General features: G+C 40.6%; 5 protein-coding genes across 7 annotated transcripts; 4 read left to right on the forward strand and 1 right to left on the reverse strand.

The window, feature by feature from the left end:
* Positions 1 to 21: 21 nt before the first annotated feature.
* On the forward strand, positions 22 to 2,751 carry LOC108841658 (protein CLT2, chloroplastic). Its single transcript, XM_018614420.2, has 10 exons — positions 22 to 474; positions 560 to 705; positions 780 to 817; positions 922 to 1,037; positions 1,345 to 1,444; positions 1,551 to 1,586; positions 1,704 to 1,754; positions 1,976 to 2,099; positions 2,194 to 2,319; positions 2,412 to 2,751. Exons 1-10 carry the CDS (start codon positions 74 to 76, stop codon positions 2,570 to 2,572), a joined length of 1,299 nt encoding a protein of 432 aa, XP_018469922.1. The 5' UTR covers positions 22 to 73; the 3' UTR covers positions 2,573 to 2,751.
* A 394-nt stretch (positions 2,752 to 3,145) lies between these two features.
* LOC108841659 (GATA transcription factor 25) lies at positions 3,146 to 5,561 on the forward strand. 2 transcript variants are annotated; one of them, XM_018614422.2, is made up of 8 exons: positions 3,146 to 3,286; positions 3,411 to 3,728; positions 3,820 to 3,906; positions 3,995 to 4,131; positions 4,738 to 4,845; positions 4,941 to 5,046; positions 5,147 to 5,206; positions 5,290 to 5,561. In XM_018614422.2, exons 2-8 carry the CDS (start codon positions 3,417 to 3,419, stop codon positions 5,401 to 5,403), a joined length of 924 nt encoding a protein of 307 aa, XP_018469924.1. In that variant the 5' UTR covers positions 3,146 to 3,286; positions 3,411 to 3,416; the 3' UTR covers positions 5,404 to 5,561. The 2 variants fall into 2 exon arrangements, with proteins under 2 accessions (XP_018469924.1, XP_018469923.1); XM_018614421.2 differs by having other exon boundaries at positions 3,171 to 3,325.
* Positions 5,562 to 7,042: 1,481 nt separating this feature from the next.
* On the forward strand, positions 7,043 to 11,818 carry LOC108841656 (serine/threonine-protein kinase CTR1). 2 transcript variants are annotated; one of them, XM_018614416.2, is made up of 13 exons: positions 7,043 to 8,115; positions 8,200 to 8,498; positions 8,590 to 8,734; positions 8,888 to 9,003; positions 9,305 to 9,968; positions 10,074 to 10,142; positions 10,213 to 10,313; positions 10,403 to 10,487; positions 10,586 to 10,684; positions 10,774 to 10,842; positions 10,939 to 11,070; positions 11,156 to 11,350; positions 11,681 to 11,818. In XM_018614416.2, exons 1-13 carry the CDS (start codon positions 7,240 to 7,242, stop codon positions 11,816 to 11,818), a joined length of 2,988 nt encoding a protein of 995 aa, XP_018469918.1. In that variant the 5' UTR covers positions 7,043 to 7,239. The 2 variants fall into 2 exon arrangements, with proteins under 2 accessions (XP_018469918.1, XP_018469919.1); XM_018614417.2 differs by lacking the exon at positions 11,681 to 11,818 and adding an exon at positions 11,428 to 11,613.
* LOC108841657 (geranylgeranyl transferase type-2 subunit alpha 1) lies at positions 11,688 to 15,130 on the reverse strand. Its single transcript, XM_018614419.2, has 9 exons — positions 15,034 to 15,130; positions 14,767 to 14,919; positions 14,503 to 14,665; positions 14,000 to 14,160; positions 13,801 to 13,905; positions 12,926 to 13,660; positions 12,674 to 12,851; positions 12,327 to 12,498; positions 11,688 to 12,242 (listed from the first exon to the last, which is right to left on the reverse strand). The coding sequence occupies exons 2-9, from the start codon at positions 14,880 to 14,882 to the stop codon at positions 11,857 to 11,859; spliced, it is 2,016 nt and encodes a 671-aa protein (XP_018469921.1). The 5' UTR covers positions 14,883 to 14,919; positions 15,034 to 15,130; the 3' UTR covers positions 11,688 to 11,856.
* A 183-nt stretch (positions 15,131 to 15,313) lies between these two features.
* On the forward strand, positions 15,314 to 17,516 carry LOC108843578 (protein SICKLE). The gene is made up of 3 exons (XM_018616807.2): positions 15,314 to 15,437; positions 15,603 to 15,927; positions 16,482 to 17,516. The coding sequence occupies exons 2-3, from the start codon at positions 15,621 to 15,623 to the stop codon at positions 17,162 to 17,164; spliced, it is 990 nt and encodes a 329-aa protein (XP_018472309.2). The 5' UTR covers positions 15,314 to 15,437; positions 15,603 to 15,620; the 3' UTR covers positions 17,165 to 17,516.
* Positions 17,517 to 17,607: the final 91 nt, after the last annotated feature.

Genomic DNA, 17,607 nt, shown 5'->3' on the forward strand with positions numbered 1-17,607 from the left:
ACATCGTATGAGGGAGGACACGAAACGCTGCGTTGGTATTCATTCATTCAGTTAGGCTAAGAAAGTCGCGCGAATGGATACGCATCTCATGGCTACTACTACACGACTCAGATGCCTCCACGCGACGACGACGTCGTCCTCCGCCGTTCCCACCGCATTCCGTTCGCTGGCGATACACCAGCTCTCTTTCAGACGCTCACGTTTGCTTTCCTTCAGATCGGCGACTATGAACACGCGCGTGAGACGGTCCCGCTTCCCCCTTACTCGAAAAACCACTTCTCCGACGAGACGTGGCTTGTTCTCCGTCAGAGCTTCGACGGAGAATAATTCAATTGTTCCTTCCAATCGGAAACTAATAGTGGTTAACTCCGTCGTAATCGTAGCCTTAGCTGTAGCGAATCGCGTGCTCTACAAACTCGCATTGGTTCCGATGAAGCAGTACCCTTTCTTACTATCTCAGCTCATGACTTTCGGGTAACTTCTTCACTTAACCAATATTTGTCATTGGATGCATTTGATTCTATAATAATCACTGAAATGATTTCTTTTTTTTTGGCAGTTACGTCTTGATTTACTTCACGATCCTGTACTCGAGGCGCCGTCTAGGCATTGTGACAGACGAGATGTTGAGTGTACCCAAATGGAGATTTGCTATCATTGGTTTTCTTGAAGCTCTTGGAGTTGCCACTGGCATGGCTGCAGCAGGTAGGAGTGTCTTTTTAAAGCCTAGTTGCTGTTTGACATTTTTGTAAAGGTTATGATTGGATTCTCTGTTGCAGCCATGCTCCCTGGACCAGTTATACCGGTTTTGAATCAGGTGTTCTTTTTGGTTTAGTTCTCATTGGGGGTGTTACGGTTTAATTTCAGTGTATGTTATTACTTTATATCCATACAATCTTAACTCCGCTATGTTTTTTGCAGTCATTTCTGGTGTGGCAGCTGCTTTTTGCTATTTTTATTTTAGGCAGGAGGTTTTTGCTTAAGCAGGTTTTTGGTTGCTTGCTTGTGGCTGTGGGCGTTGTGGTGGCTGTTTCAAGGTACATACTGATCTTCCAGGCTTACTTTTTTCTTCTTCTAAATTATTCATCTTGGTGTAGTGAAATGTGTGTATGTAAAGAGAGTGCTTTCTGCTCGTAACATCGCTAAAAATGTCAATAGTAGTAAACCAGAATCACCTCTATTAAATTCACTATGCTAAATGAATGGTTAGATTTCCAAAGAAGGTTGCACGTTTTAGTATTCGTCATCCACATAGCAATAAGAATGCCCTTATTCTAGAGAAGCCTGCGTGGCATGTGATACTGTAACTATCAATTCTGAATGCTGACTCTAACTCATCTGCAGTGGATCTGGTGCAGATCAAACGCTATCTGGAATCGGTTTGCTATGGCCTGCTGTAATGATAGTATCTTCTGCTTTTCAAGCTGGTGCATCTATCATAAAGGTAAAGGCTGTGCTCTCTCTCTCTTATGACTCTTATGAGCTATGAACATTTTCTTTTTGTTTATTCTTTTGCACCCAAGTTGTTAAGTGTTTTTGTCTGTTAACAGGAATTTGTTTTCAATGATGCTGCAAAGCGTCTTGAGGTATCTTAAACATATTCGTATTCATCTATCCTTCTGAAAGAGTATCCCCTGCATCAAAATAGAATGTTTATCTTTCGACACCTTTCTCAAATCTAAGCATAACGCAAAACAATGCAGGGGAAGTCACTGGATATATTTGTGGTAAACTCATTTGGATCTGGATTTCAGGTATCTCCTACAATATGGCAGCTAAAAATATCATTATGCTAATGTATTCTTTCCAGCCAAAACAATGCATATAGTAGAGTTCTACCTGAAGAGTCTGTGCAGAACATTTGAAAGCTTCTTGTTACACCTTCCCTCTATCATTCAATTATGCTTTATCTCTCCTCCTTGAAAACAGCTTTTTGTTATTTGGTCTAAGGATAACTGAAGATGTGGTTGTGCAGGCTCTTTTTGTGTTTCTGTTGTTGCCTTTACTCTCGAACTTGAAAGGTATTCCATTTGGCAGCCTCCTTTCGTATATAAAAGATGGTGCCGGCTGCTTCTTCAACACTGGAGCTAAGATTGCTGGTTAGACACCGTTCTTTCCACTCTAAAGCTGGGTTATTTTTTAATTAGCTGCTCAATCTGTTTGTAATTCTATGTTGAGGAATGATCATTTCAGGCTGTGATGGTGCCCCTATACTCCCACTGCTGTATATAGCCACCAATCTCGCTTTCAACATCTCAGTGCTCCATCTGGTGAAAATATCTTCAGCAATCGTTTCCTCTCTCGCTGTGGTGCTCTCAGGTTCATTTTTTTCCCTTGAATGGAAAGTCTATTCAGTGTCATCTGATATCTTAAAGCCACGGTGAGTTTATGAGATAGTTTTGGTGTTGCAGTGCCATTATCGGTGTACATAATGTCAAAACCATTGCCGTATCTTCCTGGGGGGACAAGCTTGAGCTCAAATTTCATGGTGGGGAGTATAGTTCTGGTTCTTGGTCTTCTTCTATACAACATTCCCACCACTCCAACTAAGCAAGACACTAAGACCTCCTAGCTCACACACACACACACTCTCTCTACTTTGGTTTAATCTCTTGGAAAACTGATACCAATATAATTGTTTCCCAAAGATCATAGAATTATTTGGGTGTATGTTTTGCAAGTGTAGACTTGGTATATATTCGAAATTCCACTGACTGGTCATATTAAAACAGTGAAGTTTTGAACGATTCATTTTATGACGACAAAAACTTGCAAAGTTTTGAACGGTTCTGTTTTTTTTTTTAAATATTAATCTTAAGATTTGTGAATAAAAGATCAATGTTTCTTTTTCGAATGCAATACACTTTTGAATTTTTATACAAATTCAAATAAATGTTCCACTATTCACATCTCTAAATCTTTAACTTTAAAACATATAACATTATCTTATCTATTAAAACTACTATTTAAAAAATCTAAAAAACCTTCATATTAATGCAATTAGAAATGTAAACATATTAAATTCAGAAACCATTTTTTTAAAAAAAAAAATCACAGGTTTGAGAAATCCTTCAGAAAAAATAAAATAATAATGAGCCTTAATGGGGCTTGGGAGTATAAAGTGGAAACATAATCGAACGGCCCAAAAGGCAATTAGTAAAAAAGGTCCAGAGAGTGGAGTCATCATCGTGTCGTCGTCTCAGAAGTTTTATTACCGTTTTACCATCGGTGAATTCCACCACGGCCAGTCTCTCTCCTCCACACGCGCCGATCACCATCTCTCTCTGTATTGCAAACTCTCTCCTCTTTCTCTCTCGCAATTAGGGTTAGGGTTTTTGCTTCTCCACTCCCCATCTCTTGCTCTCTTCCAGTCAATGTGAAAAGAAGCTCTTCTCTTTTTTTTTTGGCAGCTCGCGATGTTTGGTCACCACACCCAACCGGAGATCAACCCTAATCAGATCGGCAGCAGCTCCGCCGCCGTTGGCGAAGACCACGTCTCCGCCTCCGCGACCTCCGCTGGTCACATTCCTTACGAAGATATGGAAGATATCCCTCATCCCGATTCCATCTACGCTGCCTCCGATTTGATCCCGGATGGCTCTCACTTGGTTCCTCACCGATCCGAGGGCTCTGAATTGCTAGGTTCTCGGCCGATGGAGGGAGCTAATCAGCTAACGATCTCGTTCCGTGGCCAAGTTTACGTTTTCGATGCTGTTGGTCCTGAAAAGGTGAATGCTTTAATCCCTTTAGGTTGCATAATAGTACTGTGCACTCTTGTGCTTTGAGCTTAGTCTTTATTGTGAATTTGATTTTCGTTAGGTTGATGCGGTGTTGTCGCTATTGGGTGGTTCTACTGAGCTCTCTTCTGTGCAGCAGGGGATGGAACTAGCTCAACAGAATCATATGGTAACACTTTAGTTTGTTTTGTGTGTTCGAATCCTGCAAAATAGTGACCTTATTCTATGTTTTTTTCTTTTTGGTCCCTTCTTTTTAGCCTGCTGTTGTAGAATACCAGAACCGCTATAGCCATCCCCAACGGGCACAGTCCTTGGATAGGTTTCGGAAGAAGAGGAATGCTAGATGTTTCGAGAAGAAAGTACGATATGGTGTTCGCCAGGAAGTGGCTTTAAGGTCAGGAGGTTTATTGAGCTTATCTTAGTTGTCGTTATTTTAAGATTGAGGTGTGGATCACTCTTTGAGTTTGCCAAGTTCTTAGGCCTAGGAGCATCCTTAGTATTAAGGTAGCGACTTGCAAGTGGAGCATTAGCTAAGAGCCTAAGACCTTGAAAGCTTGAGTAGTATCTATTAATGTCACATTTGTCTGTTAGGAAAGGGATTATATGATGGTTACATATGTGTTTCACATTTATTGATCCTTCTATAGCTAAGTTGGATAGTATCTTTTTCCGTTGTGATCTGGTTGGTTAAATACTTCCACGTACTTGTTGTGTGCTAGGGTTAAAAGAAAAGCTGTTCCTATTTCAAACAGATTTACTCTTTTTTTTTTTGTTAAAAAAGGTTTGTGACCATGTAGGGGCTTATATACTGGCTCAGGTTTCAGTGTCCATAACTCGCTATTATATATAAGAATATGTTTTAGCTGATTGAGCAGGATAAACTATAACTGAGCTGTGGTTATTGTGATCATTAGCTTTAACCGGGAACAACCTGACATGTCTATTTCATCATCAATAGATAGCTTTTCTATAGCGCTGATCTTTTTAAAATCTTTACCAGAATGGCACGTAATAAAGGTCAATTCACCTCTGCAAAAATGAACGACGGGGCTTATAACTCGGGCACAGATCAAGATTCTGCACAAGATGATAGCCGTCCAGAAATATTGTGCGTTTGCCTCTGCCACTTAACTGCTTTTGCATTTTCTTGTTTCAAAAGTTTTCTTGCTCTGACTTTAAAATGTGAGCGTGTCTTACACGTAGGTGTACTCATTGCGGCATTAGTTCCAGTTGTACACCAATGATGCGACGTGGCCCCTCAGGCCCCAGAACTCTCTGCAATGCCTGTGGACTCTTTTGGACTAACAGGGTGCGTATGAATCTCCATAAAGTGATATAGATACTCATTCTGTTTCCACATATATTTGGTCAATTTGTTTGACGTTGTATATTGTTTAATTCTTGTATAGGGTACATTGAGGGATCTCTCAAAGAGAACAGAAGAGAATCAGATGGCAATAAGACCACCTGTAAGCATTTTATCCCTGTGCGTCTCTCTGGTTTTGTTTGCAGAAAGGTAAAAGCTTCATTGATTGCTTAAAAAAAATCGTAGGTCGAAGGTGGGAGTGGTGCTGATGCTAACAACTCGAACTGTGAACCTGCAACTGTCGAAGGACACGCTGCCTTTGCTAATGGGGATCAATCTAGTATGTTAGGTAATCACTAAACACTGTGATAAGAATCAGAAGATAGATGAGATCCTTGTAGTATCAGTTGTTCTTCTGTGTGATTTTATCTCCTCACCATCACATGTATAATAGAAACCATAACCGAACACCAGATCGAATTACCATATCAGATATCTATGGTTTCAAAAGTTTGATATTTGGAATTGTGTTGCACTGTATGTTGGTATGTAACCATGTCCAAGATTTTGGCAAAGTGTGCCGATGCTAACAACTTTTGAACTAGTAATAAATCATTAACCAAGAAGATAGAAAACGCAGATACCAACGATCGATTATGGTTGTCATGGGCGTTTTCCTTAGTGGCTTGAGGGTAATTGGGTTACAAACAAGTACTTACTTGTCCATCATGATAATGTCTGTAAAATAATATGGGTTAGTGGCAAGGTTCCAAACACTTTCTCACATGGAGCGCACACGCCAGCACGGCTCTTAGGAGCAGCATGGGACGGACGATGTATGTTCGATCTGAACCCCTATTAGAGAACATGTGTGCGTATGCATGAACTTCACCATATACCAAACCCACGTGGGTTACACAATCCGGCTTTGGATCATTAATTAGATTATCTACTAACAACAATAATGTGGACATAACAAATATAATTAATGCATACAAAAATGTATCAAAGAAAGAGAACATTTCTTTAGTATTTTTTTTTCTACTTCCAACAAATTTTCACTTATAATATTGTTTTTTATTCAATAGTTTATTGATGAGATTATTCGAGAAGGTGTCGCTTTAAGTGACTCCCCGATACATGTGACATATTGTTGCCCTTTAGTTTCTTTCTTTTGGTTTTGTTCAAACAATTTTAAATTATCTTAGTCGAATAAAAATCAATGGTTTATATCCATTGCAGTATGAAAGAGGTACATGCATGTATTATATAATCCTACTATATGTGTTAAATAAATGGTCCAGATACAATTGGTTCAACTGAAACTAGTGTATGAGTCACGAGTTAATTCTGAAGTCTTCACCAAACCTAAAGGCTAAAGGTAGAGAAACAGATAGACACAATCTTGTGAAAATTTCAGCCCTATCTCTAATTACTATTGTATGATTATTTTAGTTGTCTGCTAGCGCTTTACAAGTTAATTAATTCCTGGCTTTAATTGTAAAAAATGATATATTTGCAAATTGTGTCTGATGTCATGTTTTTGTTTTGACGTTGACAAATACAATTACACATTTCTGTGCATATTCGAATGGGATGATATAAACTTTTTAATTTTTTTAAGAAATTTAAAGCGCTCAAATACTAGTGAGAAAAAACAAAGATTTTATGGAGACAAAAGGAAGTGAAATCACAAGGTTCTTATATTACAATCACAGATACATTTCCTTTTATTTCTTATGGTTGATATTTTTCTATGTGTAACAAAATCAAGAAAGTCATCCATACCTAATAAAAACTGCGTTCATGAAAAAGCAAGCAATGCATGAGTGGGACCACTAATCCACGTGGCACCATCCTATTGCATGAAAAGTATACGTGTAAACTCGTCACATAAAGTTTCCCACTCCCTGTCAAACACTTTCTAAAGATTTTTCTACTTGTCCATTTTTCATTTCTAGACATAAATATTCAAATATTTTATTCTCCATTTGCTTGCTTGCTCCCTTTTCTTCTTCTCTCCCCCCCCCCCTTCCTATCTCAGAACACCTCGACTCTTCTTGATCCGACAAAACACATCTCCTTCGTCTCCACACCGGAACCGTCGTGGTTTTAATAAAGATAACAAAGGATATGTAAACTTTCCTTGTGTCTTCTACAATAATCTTCTTTGGTTTGATCTGAAAAGTTTCTCAGATGCCTCACCGCACGACTTACTTCTTCCCCCGGCAGTTTCCGGATCGTGGTTTCGATCCCTTTTCTCACAAGACCGATGATCACGACAAGAAGTCTTCACCATCCTCCGTGGAGAGTTTTGGTTTCGAGAGTAATAAACCTAACAAGGAGAAGAAGAAGGAGGAAGAGGAGGATCTGTTCTCTTCCTCTACGTTTTCCAAAAGCTCTGCCGTCTCGGATCTCTTGAACGGTCTCTCCGATGATCGCATCTCGGAGAAGAAGCAGCAGCAGCAGCATCTCGCGGCGTTCTACGAGTGGCTCGCGGAGAAGAAGGCTAAACTCTCTCGCTCCTCTGCCAACGCCACCACCGCAGCGGGAGGACACGTGAGGCCCACGCGTGTGTCTATGTCAAGCGAAGGTGATGAGGAGAGAGAGCATCTGCTTCCTTCGTCGTCCTCCTCGGCTGCTGATTCGCCTGATTCGATCGTCGCGGCGGCGGCGTCTTCTGCTACTTCTGCAAGGGCGGTGAACATTAACGAAAGGAGCATTGACCGGAGCTTCGACAGGGAGGTTTCGCTTCCGAGAATGTCGAGCGAGAGTAGCTTCGCCGGGAGTTTCTTCTCCGGGACGACGGTGGACGGGAACTTCTCGAGTTTCTCGAGTCCGACAGAAGCGAGGGAAACCTCGACGACTGCACGTGTGTCCGTGACAAAGGAGGAGGAACGAGAAGGTGAGGTTAATAGAGATCATGAGAGCAAAGAGCAAACCCTAGCGCAGAAGTCAAAGGAAGGCTATTACTTGCAGGTCACGCTTGCGAGGAGGCTAAGCTCTCAAGCTAATCTTGGTGGTGACTCTGTTCAGATACAGAGCACAGAGACTATCTCTTACCGTTTCTGGGTAAAAAAAAAACATTTCTCTTTTTTAACATTTAATGAGATTTAATTAGCGCAAATTGTGATTATTATTTTTAATTTTTTTCAGGTGAGTGGTTGTTTATCATACAGTGACAAGATATCAGATGGGTTTTACAGCATACTAGGGATGGATCCGTATCTTTGGTTAATGTGTAACGATTCTGAAGAAGGAAAAAAACTACCATCTCTTGTGCTACTCAAGGAGACTGAGCCTAGCGATACATCAATGGAAGTGGTTTTGATAGACAGACGTGAAGATTCTCGTCTTAAAGAAATGGAGGACAAGGCACATGAGCTCTACTGTGCTTCTGAAAACATGTTAGTACTCGTGGAGCAGCTTGGCAGACTCGTTGCTGTTTACATGGGGTAACACTTTCTCTTCTCGTTTGCTATCTTCTATCTCCATGATATATATTATGTGTGTGTGTGTGCTGAGGCCGTGGAGGTTTTTTTGTAGAGGGAACTTCCAGATGGAGCAAGGTGATCTACAGAAGAGATGGAAACTGGTTAGCAATAGACTCAAGGAGTTTCGGAAATGTATTATTCTTCCTATTGGTAGTCTAACCATGGGGCTGTGTCGGCACCGTGCCATCCTATTTAAGGTGAGACATAGACTTGCTACACTTGATTAAGCAAAAAGTGTATTTGGATGCAACTGAAATGCAATTTTTTTAGGGAATAAGATCCTTTTAGTAGTTACTAGTTACATGAATATATGGTAATGGATGCTGATTTGCTCAATCTTGAATATGCAGAAACTGGCTGATTACATTGGTTTACCATGTCGGATAGCTAGAGGTTGCAGGTACTGTAAAGAGAACCACCAGTCTTGTTGCCTTGTCAAGATCGACGATGACAGGAAGCTTTCAAGGTTTGAATAGTACTCAAAAGCTTTTAACACTCTCACTGGCTTGGCTGTTAGCAGAACACTTTGTGATACCTACTTTTAGTTTTGGGTTTAGGAAGTTGTTAGCCTGCTTCTACTTAAAGCGCTTATGAGCCCTTAATGTTTTACTAACAAGATATGGTCTCTGCTCTCCAGGGGTCTGCTTGTGTATGTCCTTGATTCTGTGCTTACAGATAGTTGCTAGATTTGGAGTTTAGTTACTTTTTTTTTTTTGAGTTTGTGTGTACATATTTTGAGCGTAGTTTTAATATCGTTTTCTTTACAGGGAATATGTTGTTGACCTCATCGGGAAACCAGGAAATGTCCACGATCCAGACTCTTCTATCAACGGTGGAACACATTGTCAGTTTTCTTCACCTCTTCGGATGAGTCACCTTACAGAAGTTTCAAGCCCTTGCATGCGTAGCACGTCTCCTTGTTACACTGACTCAAAACCTTCATGCGCTCTTTCTGAAAGCATTCAAGGCTATGTACACAAAGACATTGAGTTGCCCGACATTGCAGAGACAATATGTTGTGCTCATGTTGAACAAGTTTGCTTCGCTAAAGCGTCTTCAGTGGTCTCGACGGAATCTATTGTTCGAGCTGCTCTACCCGCTCTTGATATACCAAAACTCGGTGAAGACAAGATTGCCTCGCAAGAAACTCGCAAAGAGGAGACAACTCTGTCAGAAGATCCAGTTGAGAACAGTGTCATCAAGCAGGGGAATGGAGATTTACCAGTTGAGACAGAGATACCAGCTGAAGCTGAGACGACTCGAAAAGATAAAAAAGGAAGGTTACCTGTTGATGCTATCTCGCCATTCTTGAGTATTGAGCCTTCTTTGGCATCAGACTGGCTTGAGATCTCGTGGGATGAGTTGCATATCAAAGAGCGTGTGGGTGCTGGTTCATTTGGAACTGTTCATCGCGCTGAGTGGCATGGATCAGTAGGTTTTTTCCACTATTTTAAATGTCTCACTCTCTCACTTCATTTGAAATAATATTTTTGCTTCAAAAGATGCTAATTAAGTTCTGTTTTCTTTTGTTTAAAGGATGTCGCTGTCAAAATTTTATCTATTCAAGACTTCCATGATGACCAGTTCAGAGAGTTTCTAAGAGAGGTAGGTAAATAAGCATCTCTTTTGAATAACTTTGAAACACAATCTCTGAAACTCTCAAATCCTTGTGAAGGTTGCAATAATGAAACGTGTGCGTCACCCAAATGTTGTTCTATTCATGGGTGCTGTCACAGATCGAACCCGTTTGTCGATAGTAACAGAGTATTTGCCAAGGTAAAACCTATTAGCTTTTGTCATTGATGTTTTCCATCTTAATTACCGAGTAGCTTATGTTTTTTTTTAAATCTTTTTCTTTGAGATAGGGGCAGTCTTTTTAGGCTCATTCATAGGCCAGCATCTGGAGAGTTGCTAGATCATAGGAGGAGGCTACGTATGGCGTTGGATGTGGTTTGTGTTTTTTTTTTTCAGTTTATGATTTGATCTTCTAATATGTCTTTTATGTGTTAGACGTGAAACTGAATCTGTGTGTTTAATTACTGAAACAGGCAAAAGGGCTCAACTACCTACACTGTCTTAATCCTCCTGTAGTGCATTGGGACCTGAAATCACCAAATCTACTGGTTGATAAGAACTGGACAGTTAAGGTAATAATAATGTTCATTATTGATTGATATGAGGCATATATACCTTCGTTTGTTTCTATAACATAATCAAACTCAACCGTTGTTTTCAGGTTTGCGATTTTGGACTGTCAAGATTCAAGGCAAACACTTTCATACCATCAAAATCTGTTGCAGGAACAGTAAGCTCTCTTTTAAAGATATAGTTACTGCAGTATGTGAAGGTGGGAAAATAAAATGTCTCTGAAACTTACTTCTCTCTGGTGTTGTTTTAACAGCCTGAGTGGATGGCTCCGGAGTTTCTTAGAGGGGAGCCGACAAATGAAAAATCAGATGTTTACAGTTTTGGAGTTGTCCTATGGGAGTTGATTACTCTGCAGCAGCCTTGGAATGGGCTCAGTCCTGCTCAGGTAACCAACACTCTCTCTCCCCCTCTTCAAAGTTGTTGTTCACACTACAGTAGAGAGTCTTGAGTGTTATTGTTGTGGTGATCAGGTGGTTGGAGCTGTAGCATTCCAGAACAGGAGGCTTGTAATCCCTCCCAATACATCTCCTGTTTTGGTGTCTCTAATGGAAGCTTGCTGGGCAGATGAGCCGGCTCAGCGGCCAGCATTTGGTGGCATTGTGGACACACTGAAGAAGCTACTAAAGTCTCCAGTGCAGCTGATCCAAATGGGTGGAGACAAAGGGGTAAATTCAACTTAATCACTTCCCATTCTATAGCTTAAATATGTTAAAACTTTTAAGGTACTAACATAAACAGTTAGGTGCGAGATGCGTTGATTAGCTCCTGAATTTGATTTTAAGATAGAAAAAAAATCAATGAGACAAGGCCTTGCCTGGAAGAATGGAAGGCTACTTAATTTGTTTTTTTTTTGGCTTGTATAGTTTTAAGTACTTTTGACTTTGAGCATAACATGCGAGACAATGAATAAGATTATGAGATTTGGTTTCTTGCGGTTGGAGATGGGGGCATGAGGCTTGCATCGGTTGAATTTTTTAAAAATTGATTGGTAACAGGTGGAAGCAGAGAAAAGAGCATCCCTACACATAGGTCCTTTAAATGTGTTAAACAAAGGGTGCAGAGTCATTATAGAAGGTCATTTAACAAGATTGTTAAGAAATAAATCACAACAACAAGCATCATCCCAAGTTTGATGAGCCATAAATAAAGCAAAAAAACCTTGGCCTATGATCTAACTCTCAAGTTTCTTGCCATCGATCCATACAAGCTTTGGCACAACCTGTAGGACAAAAGACCTGAACTCGTCCCCTGCGATTGCGTTGCCTGTTATATCTAACTGTTTGAGATTCAGATCTCTTAAGACGAAATACGCATCCCAGTATTTAGTGACCAAACTAGGCATCTGTCTACCAACTTCATCCCGAGTGCACTCAGAATTAGAGAGCGGTGAAGAACAAAGGTACCGTGTTGTGTCCACTGAGTGCTCACCGATGTGGTTGTGTGAAACATTCAACACTCTCAGCTGATTCAAATGTCTCAGTGAGTCCAGAGCTGAAAAACTCCGGATTCTGTTGTGACTCAGATTTAGGCAAGAGAGAAGTTGCATTGCCTCCAATCCTGTGACGCACATACACACCATTTAATCACAACTGAAATCGAGGACACAAGTATGAATAACACAGGACACTTTGAGTAACGTACCTTCAGTTGAATGAAGCTCATTGTGACTAAGGTCTAACATTTGGACAAACAGCAACTTCTCGACAGAGGCTATCCGAGATAACGATAAGTTATTTAACCGTAGACATACAGAGTTGTTCATATTCCTGTATCGAAAGAGGCGTCCTGACAAATCTTCAGTGCTTGAAGTCACCTGCACGAACATTCATTTTATGAGAAGTATGTACGATGATTGATGAAACAGATCTAAATCTAAAACAAGCAATCGGACCATATACTGTGTATGAGAATGGGGAAAAGTTTTATACAGGTACTCATAAGAGAAGAATCTCAGCTTGTGATTCACAGCTAAAAAGAAGTTTAAGTACCTTGCGGAGCAAAGCTACGCTGTGCTCATCCTTGTAATACTGATAGTGCGAAGAATCCAGCACCATTAGATCTTTATACAGGTCGAGGATTTCGTTATAGTGAACACCCTTAACAGCAGCATCCGATATCATAGCTTTAGCCATCAAAAGCCTTGCCAGAGTGAGCTTTCCAATTTTGCTAAAGAGAAAAATGAACACAGTTCAAGACTCAAATCTCTCTTTTTTATCAAAGCGAGAAAGTAAACAGGATACCTGTCAGGCAATTCACGGAACAAGTCAATTTCTTCCGCTATAGCTTCCTGACGCCATTTAGAATCCAACTGAGCATTTGATTGATCCAAGTTAACAAGAGAGTTCAAATCCTTTGACTCCGCATCCCAGATGTCAAAACCGTCCGTCCATGAAACAATGCCTCCTTGCGACTCTTCAAGGGTGTCATGAACATGCGCTGTAAAGATGAACTCATAAGGAGCGCTGAAGTTACATCCTCTGGAAGAAACAATTCCTGGAGAGTCCCCAATTCTGACCTTCACTTTGTATTCCTTGCGAAAGCATGGTTCTGAACTCATATATTTAAGACGAGCAACCCATACACAAGACACCTGAGAGTTTTTCTTTGAAACTGGTTCCCAAACAAGGTCTTCATTTCCTTTCAGTTCAGTATCAACCGTAACAGTAGACGAGCTCACTCCACCAACAGCTTGGTTAAAGTAAATAATTAGTGGAAAAGAACCCGGCTCAGAAAAAGAGTCATTTAAGCACCCAGCAGATAGATTGATACAGGAACCGTGTGAAGGCCAGGAGGAAGTGAGGAGAGGAGTCTCCACATTAACAGTTTGATCAAGTAGCCAGAGATGATAAAACCACCCACTTTGGTCATCTTCGTCCGTGAAAATAGCATCATGTACAAGGTTATATTCATCAGGAATCTTTTTATTTGGCAAGAACCCGTCAACCTTTCTTGCAAGCAAACTTGAAAGAAGTACACTGCAGAATATCAAACAATAAAAAAAACATACGTTAACTAGACATACAAATTATGCTTGATGTGCAGAGAAACTCCTTTGTGATGTTTATTGAATCGATGAACTATAGCGTAAAACCTCAGCACTAAATAATATGCATACCTACGATTATGCCATGCGGAATAGTTGCTGAAATCGGAACCGATCATAACGTCTGTATATTGCAACTCATCCTGTTCTGACCTATTGGTAAGCTCCACAACAAACCTGGCAAAGGAAACAACACATGAATATGCAAAGTTTGATGGACATACGCAGCGTGCCTTACAAAGAATGTTTGCAACTCCCTAATGTTCATCACCTGCGATAGTTCCAAGCATGAAAGTTCCTGGTATCCAGCTTCTGAAATTTATCCAAAAGCCGCAATTCATTCCCTATGGAGGAATGGCCTTTACTCAAAACCCACTTCCGATGATGCCAAGCACCATACGACTTGAAGTTCTGCTTCAAAGCACTTTCTACCTGAATTTACAACAGAACTCACAGTAAACAAAGTGCAACTACTTCCATAAAGAGCAAATCTTACATATATGGATACCAATTTCTCAAAGCGCAGCAACTAATGTAACAGTTCCGAACAAGAGTCATCTCGGAATGTATAGTACAAAAGAGCTATCAATAATGAATTTGAAATCACATATACATATGTATTCTTATCATACTGAAATGATTATACAAGCTAAAGAAGCCAATCTAAGATCAATAGCTGTGTGTTTAATACACAAAAAGTGTACAACTTGGGAAGTGGATCATGTCCATTACTAAAATATTTTTTTTTTTGTATTTGTGAGAAGGAGAACTCACCACACTAAGTTCTTCATCGAGAATAGTCTTGACCAAGTCAGGATCAGACTCGATTCGAGAAAGCTTATCCTCCACGGCGAGCTTCCGGTAGTTCCACGCGGTGTACGCCTCCGGATTGATCTCTAAGAGCTTCGTGCTCAAGTCAACAGCTTCCTTTGTATAACTTAGAAAACCAAAAAAAAAATAGCATCCAGCAAACAACAACAGATTGATTAGTACATTGAAACGATTCGGTGAGAAAACTTTAAAAGAGAAAGTTTGTACATTTTGTTATGGTGATAGGACATGAACTGAGACTGGAGAGCCCGGAGCTTGGCGGCTTTAGCAGCGGAGGCTGCTTCCTCTTCTGGCTTGTAAACCTTCCTTGGACGGCCGTGCATGTTTCTCCGATGATGAGAGTGGGATTCAGATTTTGATCTGATCAGAGATTCAGAATACACAACTAAGAAGCTTAGACAAGGATTCGATCCAGAGAACAGCGTGATCAAACTCTAGAGATCAATAGAGATGCAGAAAAGGAGAAGAGATCACCTGCGAGGTCACGTAGCGACGAGATTCGAGAAACGACGAACTGTGAGAGAGAGAGAGAAGAGAGGTTGCTTCGTGCAATTGAGAAAGCAGCGGTTTATATCGGAGTCTGGTTCATGATTTTTCAACCTGCATAAACCGGGTTTAATTGAAAAAAAGTACGGTCGAATACGAACCGGGTTTTGGAAGTCATCGTGTTTTGGTTTATGATTCTAATCGCCGTAAACCGGTTTTAATTGGAAAAGACACGGTCGAGAACGAACCGGGTTTTGGAAGCCTCGTTTATATTTGCGGAGGCTGCTTCGTCATGGTCATCATCGTGTTCTGGGTTTTCACTTTTCATTCATCCTCTACCTCCGGCGATCTCCCAGGAAGTGAAGAAGTTGAGTAAACTCTCCTCTGAAAAGGTTCGCATCACTCTCAATTTCGTCTTCCCAATTTGAGTGTATCCGTACAAAGTTTGCCATGATTTGGGGATTTAGGGTTAGATTGTTCTCGCGTGTACATCTTAGCTCGTTTAGTTCGATTTGATGGATGATTTCTAAAAAAGTTTGTATTTTGTAATTGATTAGCTCTGAAGTTGAGCAGCAATGGAAGATGCAGAGAAAAGAAAAGAAATGTTAAAAGCAATGCGGATGGAAGCTGCTACGGCTGAACATAATGATGGTTCTACAGAGGCTGAAACCTCTATGAACACAAGTCACCTCTCAAATCCCTTGGCTGATGCATCCTTTCACCAGCAGGAATCGTATGATAAGCCAAGGTTTGATTATTACACCGACCCGATGGCCGCTTATTCTAGTTTCAAGAGGAACAAGAGCCCTAAGCAACAATACATCTCATCTCCTAGTCATCAAATGAGCCCTCCTGTACCGCAGTTTCCACCGTCTGTTCCAGGTGCTTGCTTTTTTTATATTGTCAGATTGTTTCTGCTTGTGGTACTCTTGATAGTCAGTGCTTCTGTCTTAGTTTTCATTTTGTCTTATATTCCTGTGAGGGCAAATAAGGTAGTCATAAAGAAGATTGCTTAGTTCCAAATCAGCTTAACTAACTATGTGTTAGCATGTTACTTGGTCCTTGGCGTGTATAAGTATTTGATTCAACAGATATAGGAACAGTCTGTCTGTAGTATATTGGAGAGTTACGTGATCCCTTCAACAAATCGATAGGATTTTTTTGTTCTTTGTATGGTTTAGTCATGTATTCTTGATTGTAATCGGCCGTTCAAAATCAATGAAGTAAAATAATTGTCACTTTTTTCATAAAGAAACAGGTTCGGAACCTATCAACTTCATCTAGCTTAATTTTGATATATCCCTTTTATGTTTCACTTTCTAGGAATCGACCGTAGTATAATTACTTCACATCAGAACTCATTTGTCTTCTTGTTCTCTGTTTTGGGACGAACAATAGTAATCCAGTTCTGATCCTTGGACTATAATTGTGAACAGGATCTGTGGGGAATGACTATCAGGCACATCCCAATCATGGCGGTTTTCAAGAAGCTCATTACGGTGGTGATAATCAGCATACCCAACCAAGAGGGATGGCACCCTCGTACAGAGGTCCACCCGCCCCTTGGAATAACAACTTTAGGCCTCCACCACCAGTTAACCATTTAGGTCCACCTCAATGGGTACCTCGCCCTTATCCATTCTCTCAGGGAAACCATGATATGGGGAATAACAGATATGGTGGTCGAGGTCCTCGAGGAGGCGGCTATAACAATACCCCTCCACAATTTCCCCATTACGGACGACAAAATTCTAACTGGGCTGGAAACACATATCCTAATTCAGGAAGAGGAAGAGGAAGAGGCGGGGGAGGACGCGGTATGAACACAAACTTTGGGCGAGGTGGAGGAAGAGGACCTATGGAACAAGGTGCAGAACGATTTTACTCCAACTCCATGGCTGAAGATCCATGGAAGCATCTTAAGCCAGTCTTATGGAAGAGCTTCTCAGATGCTTCAAGCAGCTACCCAACAGATCAAGCCTGGCGTCCCAATTCTATAGCACCAAAGAAACCTATGATATCAGAAGCTTCCCACAAACCTAGCAATAATCAACAGAGCCTTGCTGAGTACCTTGCTGCTTCTCTAGATGAGGCTACGTGCGATGACCCAAGCAATTGATCAAAGAGAATTTGAGCAAATGGGAAAAACACCATATCCAAGCGTCTGGAGTACCGTCATCACTGATGACTCTGTGGAACAGGTATTGTTTACATGGCTTGTAACAAGACGCAACAGAGAATGATGGTCATCTTTAGGAACAGAGTAGAATGGTTGGCAAACGTGGTGTTCAATCAGGGTTCCGATTGAGTTTAAGTTCAAGTTTGTGATCAGTTTGTACGCTTTGGGTTTGGTTTCTTAACCAAATTTATGTTGAAAGAAAATTTTAAATTTTGGATAGTTTGTTTTTCTTGTTTGGCTTGGTTTAGAAAACATGAATCTACCTCAAATCATATTAAGATTTTGATGTGCAGTTCTGTTCGGTTATTTCAATTTGGATTTGGATGGAAGAGGGTTGGTCTTAAGAGAGGTGCACTTATTAGTTGAAACCAACAGACATGGAT

The sequence above is a fragment of the Raphanus sativus genome, chromosome 2, assembly GCF_000801105.2.
Source record: "Raphanus sativus cultivar WK10039 chromosome 2, ASM80110v3, whole genome shotgun sequence".
NCBI classification, from domain to species: Eukaryota; Viridiplantae; Streptophyta; class Magnoliopsida; order Brassicales; family Brassicaceae; genus Raphanus; species Raphanus sativus.